At 51.8% G+C, this 21,447-nt stretch overlaps 4 protein-coding genes across 4 annotated transcripts; 2 read left to right on the top strand and 2 right to left on the bottom strand.

Annotated features, from left to right (window-relative positions):
* Positions 1 to 4,330: 4,330 nt before the first annotated feature.
* On the top strand, positions 4,331 to 6,056 carry terJ_1 (Efflux pump terJ; the record flags this gene model as incomplete). Its single annotated transcript, XM_066131811.1, has 2 exons — positions 4,331 to 5,301; positions 5,393 to 6,056. The coding sequence occupies 2 exons, from the start codon at positions 4,331 to 4,333 to the stop codon at positions 6,054 to 6,056; spliced, it is 1,635 nt and encodes a 544-aa protein (XP_065987946.1).
* Positions 6,057 to 6,710: 654 nt separating this feature from the next.
* On the top strand, positions 6,711 to 8,198 carry uctC (Acetyl-CoA:oxalate CoA-transferase; the record flags this gene model as incomplete). Its single annotated transcript, XM_014688318.1, has 1 exon — positions 6,711 to 8,198. One exon carries the CDS (start codon positions 6,711 to 6,713, stop codon positions 8,196 to 8,198), a length of 1,488 nt encoding a protein of 495 aa, XP_014543804.1.
* Positions 8,199 to 8,691: 493 nt separating this feature from the next.
* ILV2 (Acetolactate synthase catalytic subunit) lies at positions 8,692 to 10,920 on the bottom strand (the record flags this gene model as incomplete). The annotated part of the gene is made up of 4 exons (XM_014688319.2): positions 8,692 to 8,750; positions 8,821 to 10,512; positions 10,597 to 10,664; positions 10,751 to 10,920. 4 exons carry the CDS (start codon positions 10,918 to 10,920, stop codon positions 8,692 to 8,694), a joined length of 1,989 nt encoding a protein of 662 aa, XP_014543805.2.
* Positions 10,921 to 13,699: 2,779 nt separating this feature from the next.
* Positions 13,700 to 15,571, bottom strand: G6M90_00g110530 (uncharacterized protein; the record flags this gene model as incomplete). Its single annotated transcript, XM_014688320.1, has 2 exons — positions 13,700 to 15,339; positions 15,421 to 15,571. The coding sequence occupies 2 exons, from the start codon at positions 15,569 to 15,571 to the stop codon at positions 13,700 to 13,702; spliced, it is 1,791 nt and encodes a 596-aa protein (XP_014543806.1).
* Between the last annotated feature and the right edge of the window lie 5,876 nt (positions 15,572 to 21,447).

Genomic DNA, 21,447 nt, shown 5'->3' with positions numbered 1-21,447 from the left:
GGTACCTAGGTAGTTGTCCAAGTTGAGGAGACTTGACCTCCAATCTTCTATGCCCAAATACTCAAATACGTACATACGCACCAGGCGCCACTACTCCAAGCTCCTGAAAGAATCGAACAATTACGGAGCACTACTGGCAACGAAAATGCAGGCGTTGCTCGTCCCAACATGCGAAGCACCCCGCCGCTAGTGATGCGAGGCATCTCATGGTGGCGGCCATGTCTTGGAGCTCGAGCCATTGCCGTCGCCTTCTTCCAAAGTGCCACCCATGCACGGCGCGACCATTCTTTCGAATCCCTTGTCGAGACTGGTCGTAAAATCAAATTGCAGAACCCGTGTCCAAGGTCGGGTTCAATTGCCTTGTTCCACTCCCAAGGTGAGAGTATCCAGGCCACAAAATCCTCACACACCAGACACATCGAGGCGGCGGAGGGTTAGGGCTTCACGGCAAACCAAACCCACAGAAGTCCCCGAACCCTGGGAAATGTGGCACGCTGCCCCTGGCCATTTTTTGCACATTGTACGTGGAAAAGCCACCCAGGCGGCAGCTCGGCAACTTGATCCCGACCGACGCCAAAAGCCCATTGTTCTACATTGAGATCCAGCCCCAAACCAGCCCTGTGGCACCAGATTCCCCATGGGGTCGGCGAGGAAAGTGTCTGGGAGAGTTGCTACACGGCGAGCTACACAGTCATGTTGCTGCAAAGCTCACTACTGGACAAGACTTCCACCGTTTCCCTGTCAAGTCCTAGGCTTACCAAGTATAGAGGCACCATTTGGATCAATGTTGCTTGCATTAAATACGAGCACGCACTACCGACCCCCAGCGCACTGCTGGCAAAGAAATACTATGAACATTAGCCTCCTCCATTATTTCGATTTCGTATATGCTGGCGAGATGAGGACGCTGCTTTCAGGACCGGGTTGATGGACTGGGAATTATCAATTTGACTCGGATTCTGACGCAGCATCCGTATCACAAACTTGTCCACTCCAGCTCTGAGAACTTCTGATGCCAACCGCGCTGATGGATCGCTTTGTGGACGCGACATGAGGGTCTCGGTTTTCTCGCATCATTCACCGATTGGCGTGGCTGCCGACTTTGAATGCGAAATCCAGGTCTTCGTTCAAGACATGGTCCGCGTATTGAGTGGCCTGCTGTGTTATTTCAGCACACAGCCCGAGGCCTGATCTTTGTCAACGCCGCATACGCCCTCCATGTTGAAAGGATGGTCATAAAATCAGGATTAGTCTTCTTCTTCAAATGTTCGCTCGTTTTTCTACGACACAGGAAATCACGGACTGTTCAATGAAGAAATTCGACAAAATCACTTGACTTGATCGCCAAGACACCCCCACATCCGGAATCCATTGCATTCCGCCCTCAGACGTCGGTATCGCCCTTTTGAATATTGGCCACATGGTTGATTGAGATCATAATCCGGGTCATTATCCACAAACTCGAGCATGGTGTACGTCAAGAAATGAAGTGGCTTCTTCGCCTCAGCTGCTATTCGAAGGGCTTGGCCCATCTTTTCCGAATAGACATTTTCTCCAGCATCTAATATGCAATGGGGAAAACTTTTTATGTCAGATGGGTAAATCCAGTAAGGTATCACCGCTTGTCAATCATCGCTCAACAACGTCGTTACCGGGAAACCCGCAGAGAGACAAGTTGGGCTACTTTTGCTATTTCATCAATGAACGCGCGCGTCTCGTTGGATTTGAGACGATTGTAGCTCGTAGGCGGTTGCTCCATCAGACAGCTTATCATAAATATTTTGCTCTCTGTGGGCAACCTTGTGTCAACAAAGTTTTGAAACGGGACGTGTCTTGGTCAATTAACGTCTTGGAGACATGCTAGGGATGGCTGGCCAAGCAGGGCAGACGGGGAATATTCCGTACAATAGAACACGAAGTGGCCATTCTTCGGGCAAACGCGCCGGTATGCCTGGGCTCCAGATGTAATCGATCGCTGGGACCAGTCTCTTCGGCCGAGTCCCCTCTTCCAGAAATGTTCTTGTATAGTCATGAACCGCCACACATTTCATCCAGGTTGCTTTGCTAGATTCAGAAGAACTCGTTGCCATGCCGTGGCCAGGTGGAATACTAGGGCTCGGCTTCGTCATCCGATGCACTGTCATTGTGAAACCCCGATGGCACGTTTAGTGCCCTCTGGAGGGCTCTTCCATATGTCTGTGGATTACTGTTGTGACGAACTGGTCGGCTTGCGAAGCCAATTTTCCTGAGTATGAAATCCTCCTTGGCGACATAGTCAGAACAATGGCTGACGCACCTTTCAGTTCGGGATTGACTTGTTCTTGCGCAAACGTGGCTGCTGATTTTAATGTCATGATTCCGGAATCATGGCCAGATTCCTGAAGTTCTGAGATAATCATTGCTTATGATCGCTCAGATTCTCGGCAATCTAGTTCAAGCTCAAAGAATGACCAACGCTCAAGTTGTACCTTTCCCGTCTGACCTTTGCAACTATTGGCTGATCATGTTGCTGAGTACTGTGTCAATGATCTATTTTTATGGGTAGTTGTCGTGACTGACGTTCATACTTTAGGATTGGAAAGAAATGGGACAGGGTTGCGGTCGGGAATCGGTCAATACATGACTTGATATCTGTAATCTTCCTGCCATCCACTATTGTCTTTAACGCGGCTATGAAGCTCTGGAAGCCTCGCCATCGGCCTTCATTAACCTTGACATTTGTAAGAGTCTCAAGAACTTCGTTACGAATAAACTTGCAATTGGCCGCTCAGATTGTCACGACAGCCATGTGTAGTGCCAGAGTTCCCTCCTATTCGGTGGCCACAACATGTTGCAACTTTAACCTAAAGCAACTGGGATCCTCATAGATCCTTTTCAGTCACAGTCCTCCTGGTTGCTGCCTCACGAAAACAAATAGATAAATTAGCTCAATCAACCACGACCTTGAAATTGTGGTGCTCGTATGCCTTCAGCAACTCTTGCTTTGTTTCCTTGCCTGCCCGGTAGGTGAACCAGTGGCATCTCCCGCACAGCTCTGATACAATGTAGCAATGCACGGATTGTCTCTATCCCTTGTTTCTATTGCAATTTTTCTATTGCTAATTGCACTATTTTCTTGCGTCAGGGTTGTCGGATACCATGCCACCTCGGAATACACTTCGTTTGTCCAAGATGCAGTGACCCAACAACTAAAAGGCGTTTGCTCACTGACCCAAGCTCCGATCAATGGAGGCCATATGGTCCATGTCGCCCAATAAAAATGGCCTATAGACATCCATTTACTCCGTAAGCGAAATGGCAAATTTATTCTCTAGATATCTTGCGCAACACATTGTAACGCATCATCTAGTTAGCACCCACATGCACAGCTGAACAAGTACGAGTCTTGACGGCAACGACATGGCCGTACGAACAATGCGGAACTTGAAATGCGCAAATTCGTTCAAACTATCAGTCCACGTTCCGAGGCGGCAAAAGTTCTTTCCTCCAGAAGCACACAATCCATAGAGTCGGGGCCCGACGACGCCGGGTCCGAAAAGCAAAAAAAAAGCAAAGGAACCGAGCCCCGAAATTTCTACTTTGCCATCATGTGGAACTCGGACTCTAAAGATCCATTACACTATGTGCACATTTGAGGACGCTAAACTACAACAGGAAGCCAAGACTCAAGCTGTACTCCATCGTTGTTAGTTGCCAGTGATGCCATTAAAGCCAATTAGTTCGCCCGAGAGTTGGGGTAAACCAACTCCCATGCCGGTTTAGTTGGTGGGTTCCTTTTAACGGCAAAAACATGATAATCAGTGACGTTCTTTGACCGCAAGTTTTTTTCTGGTTTCACCTGCTCCATAACTAGGTTGTGCTGTATTGCCCAAATTCGGTGCGAGTTGACTGATTTATAACATCCAAGTGCTTGATAAGCTTGGGTTCCAGATCGGGCAGCCAAGACGTAATTCTTGCCATTCTCTTTTGTTGGACACCTTGATTGCTAATGCTCCTGTGTTGGGGGGGTTTCCGTTTTTGTCGTTTGTCCGGGTTTCCGCATCGGCAACTCTGACTCAATATTCAGTGGTCCATTTGTGGATTCACGAGCCACGGATGTGTATACATACATAAGAAACTTAACCAAGGAGGTGCCGTTTGAGGAAATCGTCTCTCTTTTTTTTTTTTTTGGTTCACTCACCGACATGATTAGGGTTCTAGTATTGGCCATCGCACCATCTTTACGGACAAACGAGACACCGGTCTATCAAGGCGCCGAGGACACAGTATGACGACGCCAACAGCAACGTTGGCACCCGCGTCGCAGGCTCGGCAGGATTCGATGCCTCCGATGTCTATCACCAACGACACGGCGGAGAAGGGACCTTCGTCGGGCCATGATGGCAAAGGCTCTGAGTACTTTGACCAGGCGACCATCGAGCGTCTGGGCCGTCAGCGTCCGGAGGCGCTGTCCAACTGGCTCGCCGAGTCCTTCTTCGTCTTCACCATTGTCATGTCCATGATGATGAGCGAATACTTCATCGGCGGCTTCAACATTGTGCTGCCGCCCATCGCTGACGCCCTCGAGATTCCCGCCTCATCGCGGACTTGGCCTGCCGGAGTGACGAATCTCACAACCGCCGCCCTCCTCCTGCCGTTTGCCCGCCTCTGCGACCTGTACGGCGGCAGGGTCGTCTTCCTCTGCGGACACATGTGGCTCCTCACATGGTCTCTTGTCAGCGGCTTTAGCCAAAACACCACGATGCTTATTGTGTGCCGGGCCATGCAGGGCATCGGCTCCGCGGCCTTCCTCCCCGCCGGCCTGGCCATCCTCAGCCAGACATACCGGCCCGGCCCGCGCAAGAACTTTGTCTTTGCCATCTACGGCGCCTTTGCTTGTATTGGTTTCTACTTTGGCATTTTTGTCGGTGCCCTGACGGCCGAGTACCTCGACTGGCGCTGGTACTTTTGGATCGGCGCCATTGTCGGCCTGGCCGTTGGGATTTCTGGGTCGATTAGCATCCCCAGGCACTTGGATGATGTGAATCCTAATGCTAGGATGGACTGGCTTGGCGTCGTTACTATTGTTCCCGCCCTGGTTCTTATTGTCTTTGCCTTTACTGATGGCGGACACGCCCCGGATGGGTGGAAGACGCCGTACATTTACGTCACCCTGGTTCTCGGCATCCTCTTCCTTGCTGTCGCCGTGTATGTCCAGGGCTGGGTCTCGGCTCAGCCTTTGTTGCCTGCCGATTTGTTCAAGTCCAGGTACATGAAGCGGTTGATGACGGCGCTGTTCTTGTCGTATGGCGTATTTGGCCTGTATCTGTTCTACGCCAGTTTCTAGTAAGCACTGATTTTTTGCCAGATTATCCTTCTTTTACAGCCATAATCTGACCTGATTGATTACTAGTATTGAGACTGTCATGCACACAAAGCCAATCCTTACTGCCGCTTGGTTCACGCCCCTCGCGGTCGGTGGCATGGTGTTGGCCATTGCAGGCGGCCTCGTTCTGCACATCATCTCCAACCAGATCCTCATGATCATCTCTTCTCTGGGTTTCATCCTGTCAGTTCTCCTGTTCGCGCTTATTCCGGACCCAGCTACGTCCGGCAAGTCCACCAGCTTCACTTACTGGGCGTACATCTTCCCGGCCATGATTGCCGGCACCATCGGCGTGGACATTACCTTCAACGTCACCAACGTCTTCATCACCACTGCTATGCCGCGCCGACATCAAGCCGCTGCAGGGGGCTTGATCAACAGTCTGCTGTATCTAGGTATTGCATTCTGGCTTGGCATCGGGGAGCTGGCCGTGTCGGCAACGGTGCAGAGCAGGGGCGGCCACGAGAAGGTCGACGCGCGTGAACAGTACCGGATTGGGTTCTGGACGGCGCTCGGCTTGGCCATTGTGTCCTTGGGCCTTGTACTCACCATCAAGATGGGATCCGCCGAAGCCAGTATGACGGCAGACGAGAAGGCCGAGATGGAGTCGAGACTGCAGTCGCGACAGCAGTCACAGATGCAGCTGGAGGAGCAGCCGCCACAGGCACAAGCACAGCAGCAGCAGTCATGAGCCTTTCCAAGTGCCAACGCAATTTTCTGTATTTATGTAGCCTATCCTGTTTGGACAAAGTGTCACTTGCAAGCGGTTCAGCCTTTTTCGTTTTCGCATACACTGTTGCATTTTACAAGGCGAGAGTTTTATGGGTAGATATGGGACAATGGGCATATTTCATATAGACGATTTAATGACATAGAATTCTTCTACACTTGTAGACCTTGTTTCACATGATTGGTTCACGTGTGGTTGTGCGACACAGCTCAGTAAGACAAGCCGAGGACCGAAGCCGACGCCGACGCCGTGTGACCGGACATCCCCTGCCGTCTTGGCTCCGCCCTGGCCCGTCTTGGCCGGGTCCACTCGTACTGTTCCCAACTTCATCCTGCCTCAGACCTGTCTGGTGCCTCATAAGACAAGAGGTGGAAACCACGCGACTACCAGACCTGTAGATTAGGATACAGAAGCTTCTTACTCTCCATTCATGGTCTTTCTACAAAGCTAGCTGTTTTCCTAGGGAACACTACCAGTCGATTGTCCTGGGTAGGGTACGAGGCACTTATAAGCCTCATCCCCCTCCCACCGTCATCGTAGGAGTACACCGGACCATAGTGACGATAAGCCGTGAAGCCCATCAGCCAGGCAAATTCCACAATCCCGGTTTCCACCATGTCCAAGGAACCACATCATGCCATGCCGAACCGCGAATCCTTCACCACCAAAGACATCATCCACGACATATGGACGGCCACTGGTCTGCCCCCAGAGGCACTCACAGCCCTCGACCTCCCAGGCGCAGACGCCAGCCCAGCCCTCCCATCATCTTTCAAAATCGGCCCTCTGGCACAAGCATCAATTGCCCTGTCCGCCCTCGCCGCGCGCCTCCTCCGCTCCACCAGGGTCGACGACAGCGCCCTGCCCACAGTCCGCGTGCCCGCCGCCCACGCGGCCATCGAGTTCAAATCCAACAGCCTATACACGCTCCGCAGAAACGAGACCCCCCTCCCGCCGTACACGCACAACCCCATCGGCGGGCTGCACAAGACGTCGGACGGGCACGTACGCATCCACGACGTCTTCCCACATCACGTCCAAGGAACGCTGAAGCTGCTCGGGCTGCCAGCGGACGCGGCCAGGCACCACGTCGCAGGTAAAGTCGCGCGGTGGCGCAAGACGGACCTGGAAGAAGAGGGCACGGAAAGAGGCAAGGTGGCCATCTATGCGCTGCGGTCGTACGAGGAGTGGGATGCGCTCCCGCAGTCCGGGGCCGTGGACGCTCGTCCGGTTCTGCTCGAGCCCATTGGGGGCGGCAGCTCGACGCCAAAGCCCATGGCTCCCCTTGCCGAGGGAGGCAAGAGGTGTCTTTCCGGGCTGAGGGTCGTCGAGCTCACGCGCGTCATTGCCGGTCCCGTGTCTGGCAAAACTCTTGCCGCTCATGGTGCGGACGTGCTGTGGGTGACGGCGCCGGGTCTGCCGGCCTTGCCGATGTTGGATATCGATCTGAGCAGGGGGAAGCGCAACATTCAGCTCGACATTCACAGAGCGCAGGATAAGGAGCGGTTGATGGACCTGCTCAGGAATTGCGACGTCTTTATTCAGGGGTACAGACCCCAGAGTCTGGCCTCGCGCGGGCTGTCGCCAGAGGAACTTGTCAAGATCAACCCGAATATTGTTTGTGCCAACATGTCGGCATTTGGCCCTACTGGTCCGTGGTCTCACCGTAGAGGCTTTGACAGTCTTGTCCAGGCTGCCTCGGGGATGAATATCTCTGAAGCCGACAAGGCTGGCCAGGGAGAAGCATCCAGGGTTCTTCCGTGCCAGGCTCTGGATCACGCAAGTGGGTATCTGCTCGCTACGGGCATCATGGCTGCCGTTTACCGTCGGGCTGCACTCGGTGGTGCGTGGCAGGTTGATGTGTCATTGGCCGGGACGATGAAATATCTACGCAGCCTGGGTCAATATCCCGGTGCAACTGGATTTGCCGTTGGCGACTATTTAAAAGGCGAGAGTATTCCCGCGGAGACACTGGTGACGACGGAGACAGCATGGGGTACCTTGACAGCCGTGCGGCATAGTGCCGAAATTGAGGGCTGCGAAGTGAGCTGGGACTTGATGCCCTGTCCACCCGAAAACAATAACGCAGTCTGGAACTCATAAGAGACGGGGATATCGCGTGTAAACCTCGGTGCGTGCCATCCTTTGAGAAATTTCGTTGGCACACGGAGGGGAATGTCAGTATAGTCTTCGATTCTTGAAACACACCACTTGATACCTGTCGACAACTTTAAAGTGCACGTAGGTCAGGCGCGAGCAAGTCGCCGTAATAAGTGGACCTCAAATAACTCCTGTCATTACTCCATCTTGCTCCGTTCGTTTTCGAGAGCGTGCACATGCTACATACATCTGGCGGCTGCCTAACTTCGCCAGTAGCACACCAACTTTGTTGCTTTTCAAGGGATAACATGTCCCCAACACACGCGCCAAAGACCGTGTCAAATTCACAAGAAGAAAACTCCGCCAGTGGTCGATATGATGATAATCCAACAACAAAAGACATGAGAACAAGAAATATGTGGATATGTACTTGGGATGCCTGCGCAACGTTCAGGCCATTCAGGTTGGAATCGCCTTATGGCCCTAGTGGCGCGGCTTAACCGTGCAAACCACCAGTTCTCTGTCGCATCAGGTCTCGTCGCTCCTTATCTTTCTCTGTAGCACAAAGTTCATTAGTATAAGCGAACATGCTTAAAACCAAAAGAAGGGTTGAAGAGCTACTCACCCCCATCGAATACAAGGAACTCATGTAGAGCAGAGCCAGCAGGCACCATTGGCAGAACGGGCACCTTCTTGTCAGTGACAACTTCCAAAAGAGCAGGGCCTTCGGAGTCGATCAGCCACTTGAGGGCATCCACAGTCTCGGCAGGGTCAACCAGACGGCGAGACTGGACGTGCATTGACTCGGCCAGCTTCACGAAATCAGGGTTAACCTGGTGAGTGTGGGCGTAGCGATCCTCATAAAAGAGGTTCTGCCACTGGGTGACCATGCCCTGTTCTTCATTATTCAGGACGATAACCTTAACACCAATATTAAACTGCGCGGCGGTGGCCAGCTCAGTCAGAGTCATGCCGAAGGAGGCGTCACCATCAATATCAATAACAAGAGCCTCAGGCTGGGCGACCTTGGCGCCAATGGCAGCAGGCAAACCAAAGCCCATTGTTCCCAGACCTCCTGAGGTAATCATAGTCCGAGGATGTCTCCACCGGAAGTGCTGTGCAGTCCACATCTGATGTTGACCGACACCGGTGGCAATGTAAGTCTTGTGCTTGCGATCAGCCGTCAGATTGCTCAACTCTTCAATAAGGGTCTGAGGCTTGATAAGCCCATTACGCTCTGATCTGTCGTAGTGAGACAGCGGCCACTTCTTCTTCCACTCGTTGATCTTGTCAAACCAGGCCTTGCGATCCTCCATAGATCGAGGCTCGACCTCGGGCAAAAGAAGCTTTATGCTAGCGGCTACATCGCCTTCGATAGCCTCTGTAGCTTGGACAACCTTATTGATGTTCTTGGGCATAATCTCAAAGTGAACAATACCGCCACGCTTCTGGGCGGCAGCAGCCTTGGCTCCAGGAGCAAACTTGGCAATATTTCCCGTAACCCGATCATCAAAGCGACCGCCCAAGGCAATGATCAAATCGGCCTCTTGCATAGCCATATTAGCGTAAGCAGAACCGTGCATGCCCAGCATATGCAGAGCCTTTTCGTTAAGCTCATCATAGCCACCCAGACCGTGGAGGGTAGTAGTAACAGGAATAGAGCACTTCTCGGACAGTTCCCTTAAAAACTCGGGACCATTCTCGGACTGGACGATACCCTGGCCTGCATAAATGACGGGCTGCTTAGAAATGTTAACGAGCTCGGCGACACGCTTGATAGAAGCTTGTAACTGTTTATGACTGTGCTCCATGGCGGCTCGTGACGCGGCGCTGGGCAGAGAGGGGAGGGCCGTCTCGGTAGGGATGGCCTTTCTTAGAATACCGGCAGTAACGTCTTTGGGCAAATCGACAAGGACGGGACCGGGCCGGCCAGATGTGGCGATTTCGAAAGCTTCGTTGATTCGGCGAGGCAACTCGGCAACGTTCTTAACCATAACATTCCACTTCGTACAGGCCCGAGAAATTCCCACAACATCGGCCTCCTGGAATGCATCGCTTCCAATGGCGGTGGTGGGAACCTGCCCGCAAAAGACAACCAGAGGCGTTCCATCAGAAAGGGCATCCTGCAAAGGGGTGATGACATTAGTGGCACCGGGTCCCGAGGTTACAAGGACGACACCAGGCTTGCCAGAAGCACGAGCATAGCCCTCAGCCATATGACCCGCACCTTGTTCGTGTCTAGGCAAGATGAAATCAAAGTGTTTTGAATTATAGATGGCATCGAAAACGGGCAGAATGGCACCGCCAGGGTATCCAACTATACAAGCGGAGTGACTCATGTTAGTAGAGCATAGGCATATTAAGTGCAAGTGCAAGTTGACAAGGAGGGATATCAACGTACAAATGTGCTTGACACCTTGTCTCAACATCATCTCGTGGAAAATTTCGCCTCCCGTTTTGCCAATAAATCTGCAGATGTAAGAATTTCGCTATGAGCCCATGTGCACTGGTCTTGGAATTGTGCGCCAGTAGCAACAATTGCGGGTTGTACGTACGACTCATCCATGTCATTTTTGGGCTGGTTCGCCAATGGCTGAACATGACTCTGATCGGCTGCGTTGAAGGCAGGACTTGGCACGGCGCGTACACGACTGTTGGGAGTTGTCGTGGTCAGCTCAAAATGGTCCAATGCAAAGATGTGGCCGATGCCGGCGGGGAGGCACATGATGACCAGGGAATACACTCACGGAGCAGAAGACGTGGCCGTCGCAGCGGTGGCTTGATTTCTTTGCCCAGAAGGAATCTTTTTTGAGGCTTTGAGGGCGGCAGGAGAAGTGGTAGAGGTGAAGGATCGTGTTTGGCTGACGGCTCTCAAGGCCTTTGAGGCCTGGCGACTTCGGAGCATGGCGAATTGGTGGAGACCAGCTTGAAGCTCTGGTCACGCGAAAATATGCAAGATTGGTCCAATGCTAACGACTGCTTACCCGGCTCAATAAGTTGAGAGGGAAGAGTGACCTCGCTGGCGAAGATATTTCACCGCAGGCAAGAAGTTGGACCGCAGCGTGGAACGGAATGGCAGTTCGAAGACGGCGATGTGGAAGGATGGTGGGAAAGGAAAAAAATGTGGGAAGGAGGCAAAAGAGAAGACTTGGCCACGACCAGTCAGACGATTTGGTGGCACCGGGCGGAAGGGCGGGGGGAGCGACTGAGCTTGGGCCGGCCTTGAGTCACCGACTTAGCGCGTCAAAGTTGAGGACAATAGCGGATGGTCGGGCGCTGGAGCAGAGTCTGGTGCATGTGGGCACTGGCGTGAACCGGTTCCCGGCGTCCTTCTCGAGGCCCTTAACGGCGGCATTGAACCCAACAGATCAATTAATATCTGCTTCAATGTTCAATGCCCGAGTCCAAATCCCTGTCGCATTGCCTTTGCTTCAAGTACCACGCACGCTGTCAATACCTCCCGGATGATTCACAGTCGCGCGCGATCGGAGCAGCGACACCTTGTCCCATGTGCCGAGTCTGCAAGTCGCTGAAAGTCCACGCTACCCCGGCCGCCACTTTTGGCTTGCCCCCGGTGCCGTCACCATCACAAGCCAGTACAACGACCATCATGTCCTGCCGAACAGTCGAGCTTCGACAGGCCAGCAGATGCGAGCCCTGAGACAGCCAGCCATGCGGGGTTCGTTGCCTGACGGGTATTTTGGGCTGGCGATGTCTGGAAGCTTAACGTTGGCTTTTTCGGAAGTGTCTATGACCAAAGTCCAGGTGGCTTTGCTTAGTTGCACTATGTGCCCAATACTTTTCCACAGAGAGATCTAGCAACAGCCGAGGCAAACATTGAAGTATTAGGCGCCCAGATGCAACATTGGAACCGCCGTTAGCTTGTAGTGGTCCAAATTCCACATCAATGCAGCCTGTTGTACAAAAACGACCAAGGGCATCATGTATGTACGTCTACCTAGTAGACAGTCACCAAGGGACGTGTCTTAGAATTCTCGTCTCCTCCGCTTTCGCTTGTCTGGCTCCGATACACAAGGGCTATCCACTGCCGTGCAGCTACTACTGCCGTGCTCCATACCTTGTACTCCGTAGAATGCACGTCGATTTGCAATAGTTCTGCGGCAGGAGATGATTGATTATACATTCGCGCTCCATCCAATCATACTGGGTCCGCTCGTCATCTGCTTGTCAGCCAGGTAACTTGCAGAGCGTCTCAATTTTGTGCGCTTCAATCAGTACTTGGTAGAATGGCCAGGCCAACTTCTTATTACAGTCTCGCATCACCATGAAATAGACCGAGCCATACTAAATTAGCCAAGTAACCCCATCATCAGTGGCATATATTCTTTTATGCTTTACTTTGCGAAGTGATAGCTGAGGAAATCTCCTATTTTTTGTTCCTCATCAAACAACCAACGTCGCTGCTCTTGTTGCGGTCTCGGCCGCTTGGTGACCCACTTTCGCTGCGATCTCGGGCTCCTCTGCGCTGTAAGTGCATCTTAGCAGCTCACCCCCGAAAGTTGTGAAGGTTGGGTATAATGCTGACCCAAGAGATTCAAAGTACGTCCAGCAAAATCGTAATGAATTCTACACAATATTCTGTACTCTGTATGCAACGTGAAGTTTAGTATGTCCACTTGCCCGTCTCGTGCACAAGTACACAGGGCTTGACATCAAAAGTGAAAGGCACGCGTTCATGTCAATACCAAGTAAACAACAAAAAATATGGCGTGATATTCACATGTGTTGCGACCAAAGTGGTTCTTCTAATGCTATTCTTCATAGACATTTAGGTCGGTCAGTGTATACCCTGTGAGTCATTATCGATCGCTGTCCATTCGCCGTAATACAAGGGCACCTTATGGCCTCAGCCACCATTGAAATGTGAGTGTTTCCTCCTGCCCCGTCCTACAGCCCCTATCGCTGTTTCAATTGGTATCTTCGCTATATCCCTAACGTTGACGTCTCGCGTCCAGGCCCATGACCGAAGGATCATCATGGTATCTAAATAAATAAATAAAAAAACGAATAAAATGAGTACAAACAAGACAGGCCGAAAGAATGCATAGTGGCAATGCTTGGGGTAATGATACAAACGAAATATGCCAAATCATGCAGGTGCCCACGCTTCAACAATGGATTGCGTATTAGATGTACATGCTTCCTCCTAGCTTTTGAAAATAGATCTGTATATAAAACGCTTGGGCTGTGTGGGTATGAGGTACAGAGAGTGTGGTTGTATGGTGAGAAAAAGGTCGATAAGCAGGCGATTGCCAAGAAAAACATCAATATTTACCGACGTTACGGCAGGTTGATTGTAAAGAATTGTTGATTAGCGTGTAGAGAGAGTCTCAAATATTATTATGTGTTTGTAAATCAAGATGGTTTCGGCAACCGTGCCAGCGTTGCGAAATAGCGAGAGTTTAGATTCCTTATCATAACAGTGTTTCGTGAGAATCAGTAATGGATGAGACAGGAGCTGAGAACCATATCCCCCAGGTTTCCTACATGCCCAGCATTGTAGGTACCATTTCTGGAGGAATGCTCTCATGAGGGATTGCCTTTTTGGCTGGTCGAAGACTTTCCATGCTCACCACTCTATTCCACGAAGCCGGTCGCTTGTGGGGAACTGGAGTTGCTGGCCGAACCGTTGAAGTTTGACTCGCATTCATTGTGTAATCATATAGGCCATGTGGAATACCAACGTGTGGTGGGTAGGGGTCAAAGGATTCCATAGTGCACCAAGACTGGTGAGGATTCTGCTCCATCTGCATTGCGTACATCATCGGACCATCAACAGGCGTGTTGATTTGCTTTGGTAGGTCTTGCTGTACTTCGGGAGCAAACTGTGGAGCATCGACCGGCCAGGCAGATTCGTTTGGGATCGGATAGGGCGTTCCAGGGTGAGGGCCGTTTGGCAAGTCGTCGCCCATGACGGTATCAACGTTCCCGTTAGGGCCGCTCACAGGTACACTAGTAAAGCTGGCGGCAGAGCCGGCGGGTGTGCTGCTTGGGCCAACAACACTAGCGGGAGTTGGTGGACGCGATGACCGTTTGCCCTTTCGACTGGGTAATCTGAAGACAGATTGGGATATGCTTGATCGGCTTGATCGGCGTTTCGTCGTCGTTAAGATCGAAGAAGTGTCGTCGTCGGGTTTGGGGCTCGCTGTATTACCAACGTTGTGTCCGGGAGAGTTAATGAGACACTGATTTCGGTAAGGAAGTTGGAAGTATATGTCGATTTCTGCTGGTGGGGGCGTAACTGGAGACGTAAAGGGAGCTGTGCCCAGAATAAAGGCCAGCCGAACTAGATTGGAAATATCATTCCCAAGGTGACGGCATTCAAGCATCCGTTTAAGATCCCCCGATGACCGTGGCCGCCAATGTAGCCCCTGTCGCTTCTCTTTGGGCCAAATGCAGGTCTTCCAGGTGGATTTAACTTGTGGCTGTCTCATCAAATTTTGAATCAGTACTTTGTATTCCCAATCCTTGACGTCAAAACCGTCCTCGAAGTGTTTGGCGATGTGTTCAAAGTGCTTGTCCCGCGTTGCAGAGGCGTCTTCAGCGGATTGCGATTCAAACAAACGATCTTTACATGCGGCAAACCCACACGAAAAGACAAGCTGGGTACATAACTCTGTTCGTGCTGTGCTATTCGGCAAGGCTTTCACTCTGTGTGCCTCTTTGGCGTGAGTGCTATAAGCTCTCTCAGTAGAGAAGGAAAGATGGCAACCCTTGGTGCGACAGATCCAGATAACATCAGCACCGTGGAAGTTGTGCAGGTGTTTCTTGAAGTCGCTTTTGCGTCCGAAGCCCACAGGGCTGTTGTCAAGAAAGCACATCGGACATTGATACTTCTTCGAAGTAGGGGCAACCAGAGGCGGAGACGGATGGGAAGTCACATCATTCGGCGGGAGAGGTACGGGGTCAGCGGCCGGTGAATCCAACCAAGATCGCTCGCTAAGTTTGGTGGGTTCGGGATCATGCATCGGCTGCATATCGTGGGACACGTCAGGCCAAGTGTATTGGGTGTTGATAGAAGCATCGTCCGACCTGCAGTGGGATACATCTGAACCAGTCCAGGCCAAAGATGGCGCACTGATGCTACTGAGAAGTGTGCTTGCTGAGAATGTAGAAGCCCCAGCTACAGCAGCCAAGTCAGCTTGTCTGATTTGCGTCAAATTGAACGGGGACTTTTCTTCTTTTATGCGTCAAGGAAACTTACATGACGATGGTGACCCTGTCAAAGCGCAGAGAAGGCTGGGTATTCCATATCGCTGGACCAGTCTCAAGAGCTGCTGTTGGTCGTCGTCTGTCAATGGTCGCACGTTGGCGTCATCATGTGTTTGATGTGGTTGGCCCTGGTACGGAAACATGGCGGAGTGTCGTGACAATGGGAGAATGTCGAGCCCAAAATCACTCAAATGAAACGCCGTGTTAAGCGCCAATGCCAAAAGTAATTGCGATTTGTCGACAGCGGAAAGATCATTCGGTGTATGTCGTCGTCGGTGATGTTACCCGGACCGTTCAAGTCCAAATTTCCCTCCAAAACGAAGCCTTGGCTTGACCGCCGCCTCTGACCCCCGCGCGCAGAGGCGCTGTGACTGGAAGAGAGGGTGAGAGAGAGGCGTTGAGGACGGATGATTTTGAAGTCTAGTCTGGAGCACGCGATGACGCAGAGACGGACGTAAACCGCACGCAGGCAGCCAAAAAGAGACAAGTAATAGAGGCAGTTCCGCACGGGCGCACGATTGAGTTTGTGGTCTTGTTCGACTCTCGGGCGTTGAGCTGGATGTGCCACAAACACTTCCAAATTATATCCAACAGTTGATATCTTAGACTGTCGCGATGTTAGTTGAGGTGTAAGAACCAGGTCTCAATATGGATTCAAATAGCAAAGGGGGAAAGGCCGGCAAGAGTGGCATGAGAAAGCAGAGAAGCTGGGGCAGCGAGCTTCTAGAAGATCTCGGAGAACAACCAAGTTTCCGTAGGCAAGATGAAATATAGTACTCCGTACTCCAGGCCTGTCATCGATTGATACCAGACAGGTTCCAACAAGCCAACCGGAACCCGATTCCTGTTCCTGACCCTCCACCCAGCAGAAGGATACCCCCCTCTTGGCAGCAGGCATAGGCCCTGGATCCTCGACCCTGGGTCTTTTTTTGTTTCTTACGTCGAGTTACGTGTGTTGACGAAGAGGTTGACCCAGGGCCATCATCAACCATTGGTGCCATGGGACCCTTGTCGCAGACCACTTGCAGACCAGTGGCAGACCAACAGGGGCGGCCGTTTCAGGAACGACCTCATTTCTCACCGCAGTCTCAACGCATTCTGAAACGCCTTGGTTGCAGACAACCCCATGTCGCGACACCCGCTACGCTCAATCAGTACGTAACGGTTGATTGCAAAAGCCGCCCCCATTTGGGAATTTCGAGCGAGCCCGACGACAAGCATGGACCAGCGACCGGTATTGCACACCAAATTGGTCCTGGCTCTTCTCCGTCTGGAGTCGCCGACAGCCAACCACGAGGTGTCTCGGGTCGTCGTATGGTCACGTTGGACTGGCAAAGTAAGATTAGCTGTGAGCCACCCTTGTCGATCCCTCCCTGCAGCGAACCCAGCGTGGTGCATGGCGTTCTTTAGCAAAGTCCTTTGGGCAAAAAATTGGAGAAAAGAATGCCCACCCCTGGCAGGGCTGGCCGCTTCGTGCTTCTGCCGTTTTTCTAGAAGAGGAGGAATGGAGGGATGGCGGGATGGCGGGAGCCACGGGCTGTCAGACCCCGTCGCGTTAATGACGAGAGCAGAAGTGACGGTTGGTCATCAAACACGACACGGCTGGAATGCTTGATTGCGTGGTGTCTTGAAGTGATACATAATTACGATTATGCGGGCCCTTGTCTTGCGGGAACCTGAATCTTTTTGGTGGTGGTAGTATTATGGTGGTCGTTTCGTTGTCTCCAGCCCCCAACTCGCAGAAGAGGGGAGGTTAAGACAAAAACATGAGAGGGAGCGGGCGATCATTGGGCAGACGAATTTCGGCAGGTGCAAGCATTGGAGGCAGGAGACAACGTCGGGACCTACGGAGTACCTACCACAGGTACCCAGGTCTTTCTTGCCTTGCCCAGGCAGATGCGCACGCAGGTACCAGGCAGTCAGGCGTGAACTTCGCCGAGACAGTCTGCAGGAATCGATTCGGACTCAAACGATGCCAGCACAATAATAATGGTTAATCACCAGACTATCTATCTATCTCATTTATGGGCAGGCACTTCGTATTACTACCGGTGTCCAATCCTCCGTAGTAGGATCCGAGTCGTCCAAATCGTCCAAATCGTCAACCAGGGTCTGGCATCCCATGTTCTGTGCCGAATGAAAACTTCAGACACTTCACTCCTAGAGATGCACACAGATCAATATCCCGGGTCGCACGCTTTACCAGAGTGACTAGCAACGGGAATGGGGACGCACACCGTTGCATCGTCTCTTTCGTCAACGTCGCAGTCGATGGTAGTGTCAGGGCAGGGTTAAATTACCTGAGGCAGGTAGTTCAGACAACTTGATTCCTTGCAAACTTTACTGCACAAACACTCTCATGCTAAAATTGCATTCTACCTCAACAGGCCGAAGACGTGTCGAATTTGCCCTGGAAGAGTGCACACATATCAAGGATATGCCACTTTGCATTCTGGCTGTGCTCTGCCTTCGCACCGCATCAAAGAGTCCGGGGTGTACATCAAACCAGGTCAGAAAGTAACCAACCGTCTTGAATACGGAGTAGATACACCTGCATCAAAAATGGGACGACATGCATACATACATAGATTCCGACCCACAGTTCGGGCACCCTCATCTTGTCATTGAAAGACGATGAGGAACAACGTAGTATGCGCTGCGACACTACAAGTTATTATCTCGCAATTATCTAATGCTCTCCAGATGCTCTCCAGAGAGTGAGTCATCGTATTGAGTCGGCAATGCGAGTCACTGTGTGTGATGGTGAAATGATGGCGAGACAAATGCGGGCTCGCATGGTTTAGAAACACAACTACCGTTCAATCCGGATGTACTCCGTACAATACGATGGAGTCATGAACTGCCAGGGAAACCCATTCAGCAGCTGCTCCGTCCTCCGTACTCAGCAAAACAGTCGATACGGAACATGGCCAAGCGAGGGGTTCTATCGATGTCTGGTCCCCATTTACAATGGGACTTTACTTCTTATCTGCCGCACCACCGGCATGGAGGTGGTGGGTTTGATTGAGCATGCTAGAACAGGAATCAATAACTGGCAACAGAAAGAAGAACCCGGTCTCCTCCCATACGCCGTTCATGTACGCTGCTCACGCTTGGCTGTCAATGAACCCATTTTCGCTCCCACAGCCTCACTCCATATTACCATGGCATTATAATATGCGAAACGAAAGATGAGGGGGAAATGCAACGCGGCATGATTGTACTACTATGAGCAGCATTTTCCGCCAATGGCCAAGCCAGGGTGCCCGTCAATCCGCGCGACGGCACTTTCCAGCAGAAGCAGCTCCATTGACGAATTTGGACGTCGCTACTCCGTACTCTGTACGGAAGTATTGACACAATAGCTACTTACCTAAGTACCTAGGTACATGAGGTACCAGACTGAATGCCCGCTGCTGTCATGATTTGAGTTGCCGGACACTATGCTCCATGGGCCCCGTTCCGTTCTTCTAGAAAACGGCAGCCCTAGTCTGGCATCGGCAACGCCGTTCTATCAGTCGCGTCACGACATGCAGGGGTGCGGCGTGATGACGAGTGGCAGGTTGCCGGGGCAGAGAGCACTTTTCCTGCAAAATCCCAGTCCGACAAGAGCCACTTGTCAGCCAAGTCTATGCAGTCTCTGCAGGTTCTCTGTATTCCTTCTCGACCTCCAACACATAGTAATTCGATGCAGCAGGAGGCATCGCCAATTGGAAGCCAAGCCAGCTGAGGCACCGTCCACAATGCCGAACGGGATGAAAAATGGCTGCTGACAGATGACGGGAAGCATCTTGTTGTGGAAGGAAAGGGCACGTCAGTTGATATGCAACACTCACTCTCCGACTCAGTCATGACCGCGGCTGTAATCAATATTCATGAGTGATCTATGTGCTCCGTAGCCAGGCGAGAGCTCGGCTGCCCCCGCCATCTGCGTTAAGCATGTAGTATGTCATTTTGTTGTCATCTCTACTCCGTAACGACGACAAACTTGGATTCTAATTATAGATGTATTCCGTTGGTTGCGTGATATTGGTATTTTGTCCGCGTCAGTGGAACCGAGCCGAGCGAGCGCCTTGTGTGATGAGGTGATGAGATGGTTCCAAGATTATGGCAACTCGGTTCGGTTCCTCGAGACTTGTCCGATTTAGACTGGACAGATCGTTCCAGAGTGCGCATTAAGGTCAAGACGGTGAGTTGTCCTCGTCGTACCTGCATTGTTTCGCCCCTTGCAGTCCCCGACATGCGGCAGCGCGTCAAACCGGCGCACGGTACCCCATTGAGAACGGAGTTTAATGCACGTTATCAAGCAGGCCGGTCAAATAAACCCAAGCGTCGCCACGTGGCTCCGTCATACATTTTCTGGAAGCCCAGCCATGTGTGAACGCAAGTTCGGATGCTTGGAGTGCTCCGCGCTGCTCATTTCCCAAGCCACGCAGCATGTCAATGAAACATTGCATGTGAAGCGCTCGTTTTCTCCATGTCTGCGAATGTCTCGCGGCAACCAAAGTGGACAACCCGACTCGTAAACGCCAACCCTGCTTCGCTCTAGAGCTATCCGATGGTGTGGCAGCCTATTTGTATTGACATCTCCCAACCTGCCGGTGGTAAGGGGGGAGGGGGAGGTCACCAATGAGATTGGCTCGTTGCCTCTGTTTTTCTGCTGTTTGCATCATTCAAGACTGGGCGTGATGACACTAATGAGCTTAATGCGCTGCTGCCATGCACATTGATTGCTTGCCCCCTTTGCAATGCATCGCCGTACAACGATTGACACAAGGCCGGCGCTGGGGTCTAGGGTGGCTACTCCAGCGGTGGTTTATAGGAGCATTGGGGACAACACCCCTCAAACAAATATTTGAAGTTGTATTCCGTCATGATTCGGGTGAGTCGGGCTCTTGAAAATTCGCACCATGATGCAAGTCGACTTTCCTTGTCGTACTCGGGTAATTGCTTGCAACGTGACCAACAAGAGGTTGGCGCAACCATCCATACACACATCAAACATTGAAAGCAATTTTGCATGCGGCATCTCGATAAATGACTAGCATTGGTTCAGATTCTTACACAACCAAGCATGTAGTAGCGCTACATCAAGAGCAACAGTGGCCGGTCTCTCATTAATCCGCAACACGTAGGTCGTGCTGCCCTCGAAGGAAGCATGCTGATTAGAAATGCCGTTTCCTATTCAATCAAAAAAAGAGATCCAACTGTAATACAGGTGCTAGAATATGAACAACTATATATATATAACTTGCGAAACGTTCCCATCACTTGATTTAAACATCGTGGGTGCTATACATCCTCGACTAACCATTCACCAATCAGCCAATATAAACCCCCCAAATAAGAGAGTAGTATTGAAAACCCGCGCCAAGCGACATGTTTGCATCCCAAGACCCTGTTCTGCATCCCGGCAGTATTGACGATTCTTGTCACTAGAGCCAGTGGGTTTGTTGGCAGCCATGTAGCAGATCAGCTCCTCAGCACGGGATACAAGGTTCGAGGCTGAACGACACGGGCCCTCGACAAGACCGCGTAGATCGTGGCCTTGTTTGAGCGCAAAATACGGCCGTGGGATACTCGAGCTGGTTTCCGTTCCCGATATAGCACAGCAAGCGCCCTTTCTGCCCTCCAAGGTATCCTGCTTACTCTTTCTTTCCTTTTTTGTCCCCAGCAAGACGCCCTTGGAGCAAGCTGTGCCATATGTGAGCCGTAACAAGGCGCCGGGGCTCATGACGCGAATCCAGGCATCCCGGGCATTATCCATGCGGCCTCTGACGTGACGTTTGACTGTGACCCGAACGAGGCGATTCCGCTTATGATAATGGCCGCCATGGACCTGGCTAGGGCTGCCGCTGAGCGTGCTGATATCAAGAGATTCGTACTCACTCCCTCCTGTGCGGCGGCGGCAAGCCCGACGCCCGGAATATGGCGGTGCGTCGGAAAGGAGTTGACGCTTGGAACGACGAGGCGGTTGCTCAGGCTTGGGGGCCTCCGCCGTACACCCCCGAGCGAGGAT

The sequence above is a fragment of the Metarhizium brunneum genome, chromosome 7 (genome assembly GCF_013426205.1).
Source record: "Metarhizium brunneum chromosome 7, complete sequence".
Lineage (NCBI taxonomy): Eukaryota > Fungi > Ascomycota > Sordariomycetes > Hypocreales > Clavicipitaceae > Metarhizium > Metarhizium brunneum.
Note: the sequence above shows the minus strand (reverse complement) of the source record. Positions and strands in the feature narration are given on the sequence as shown.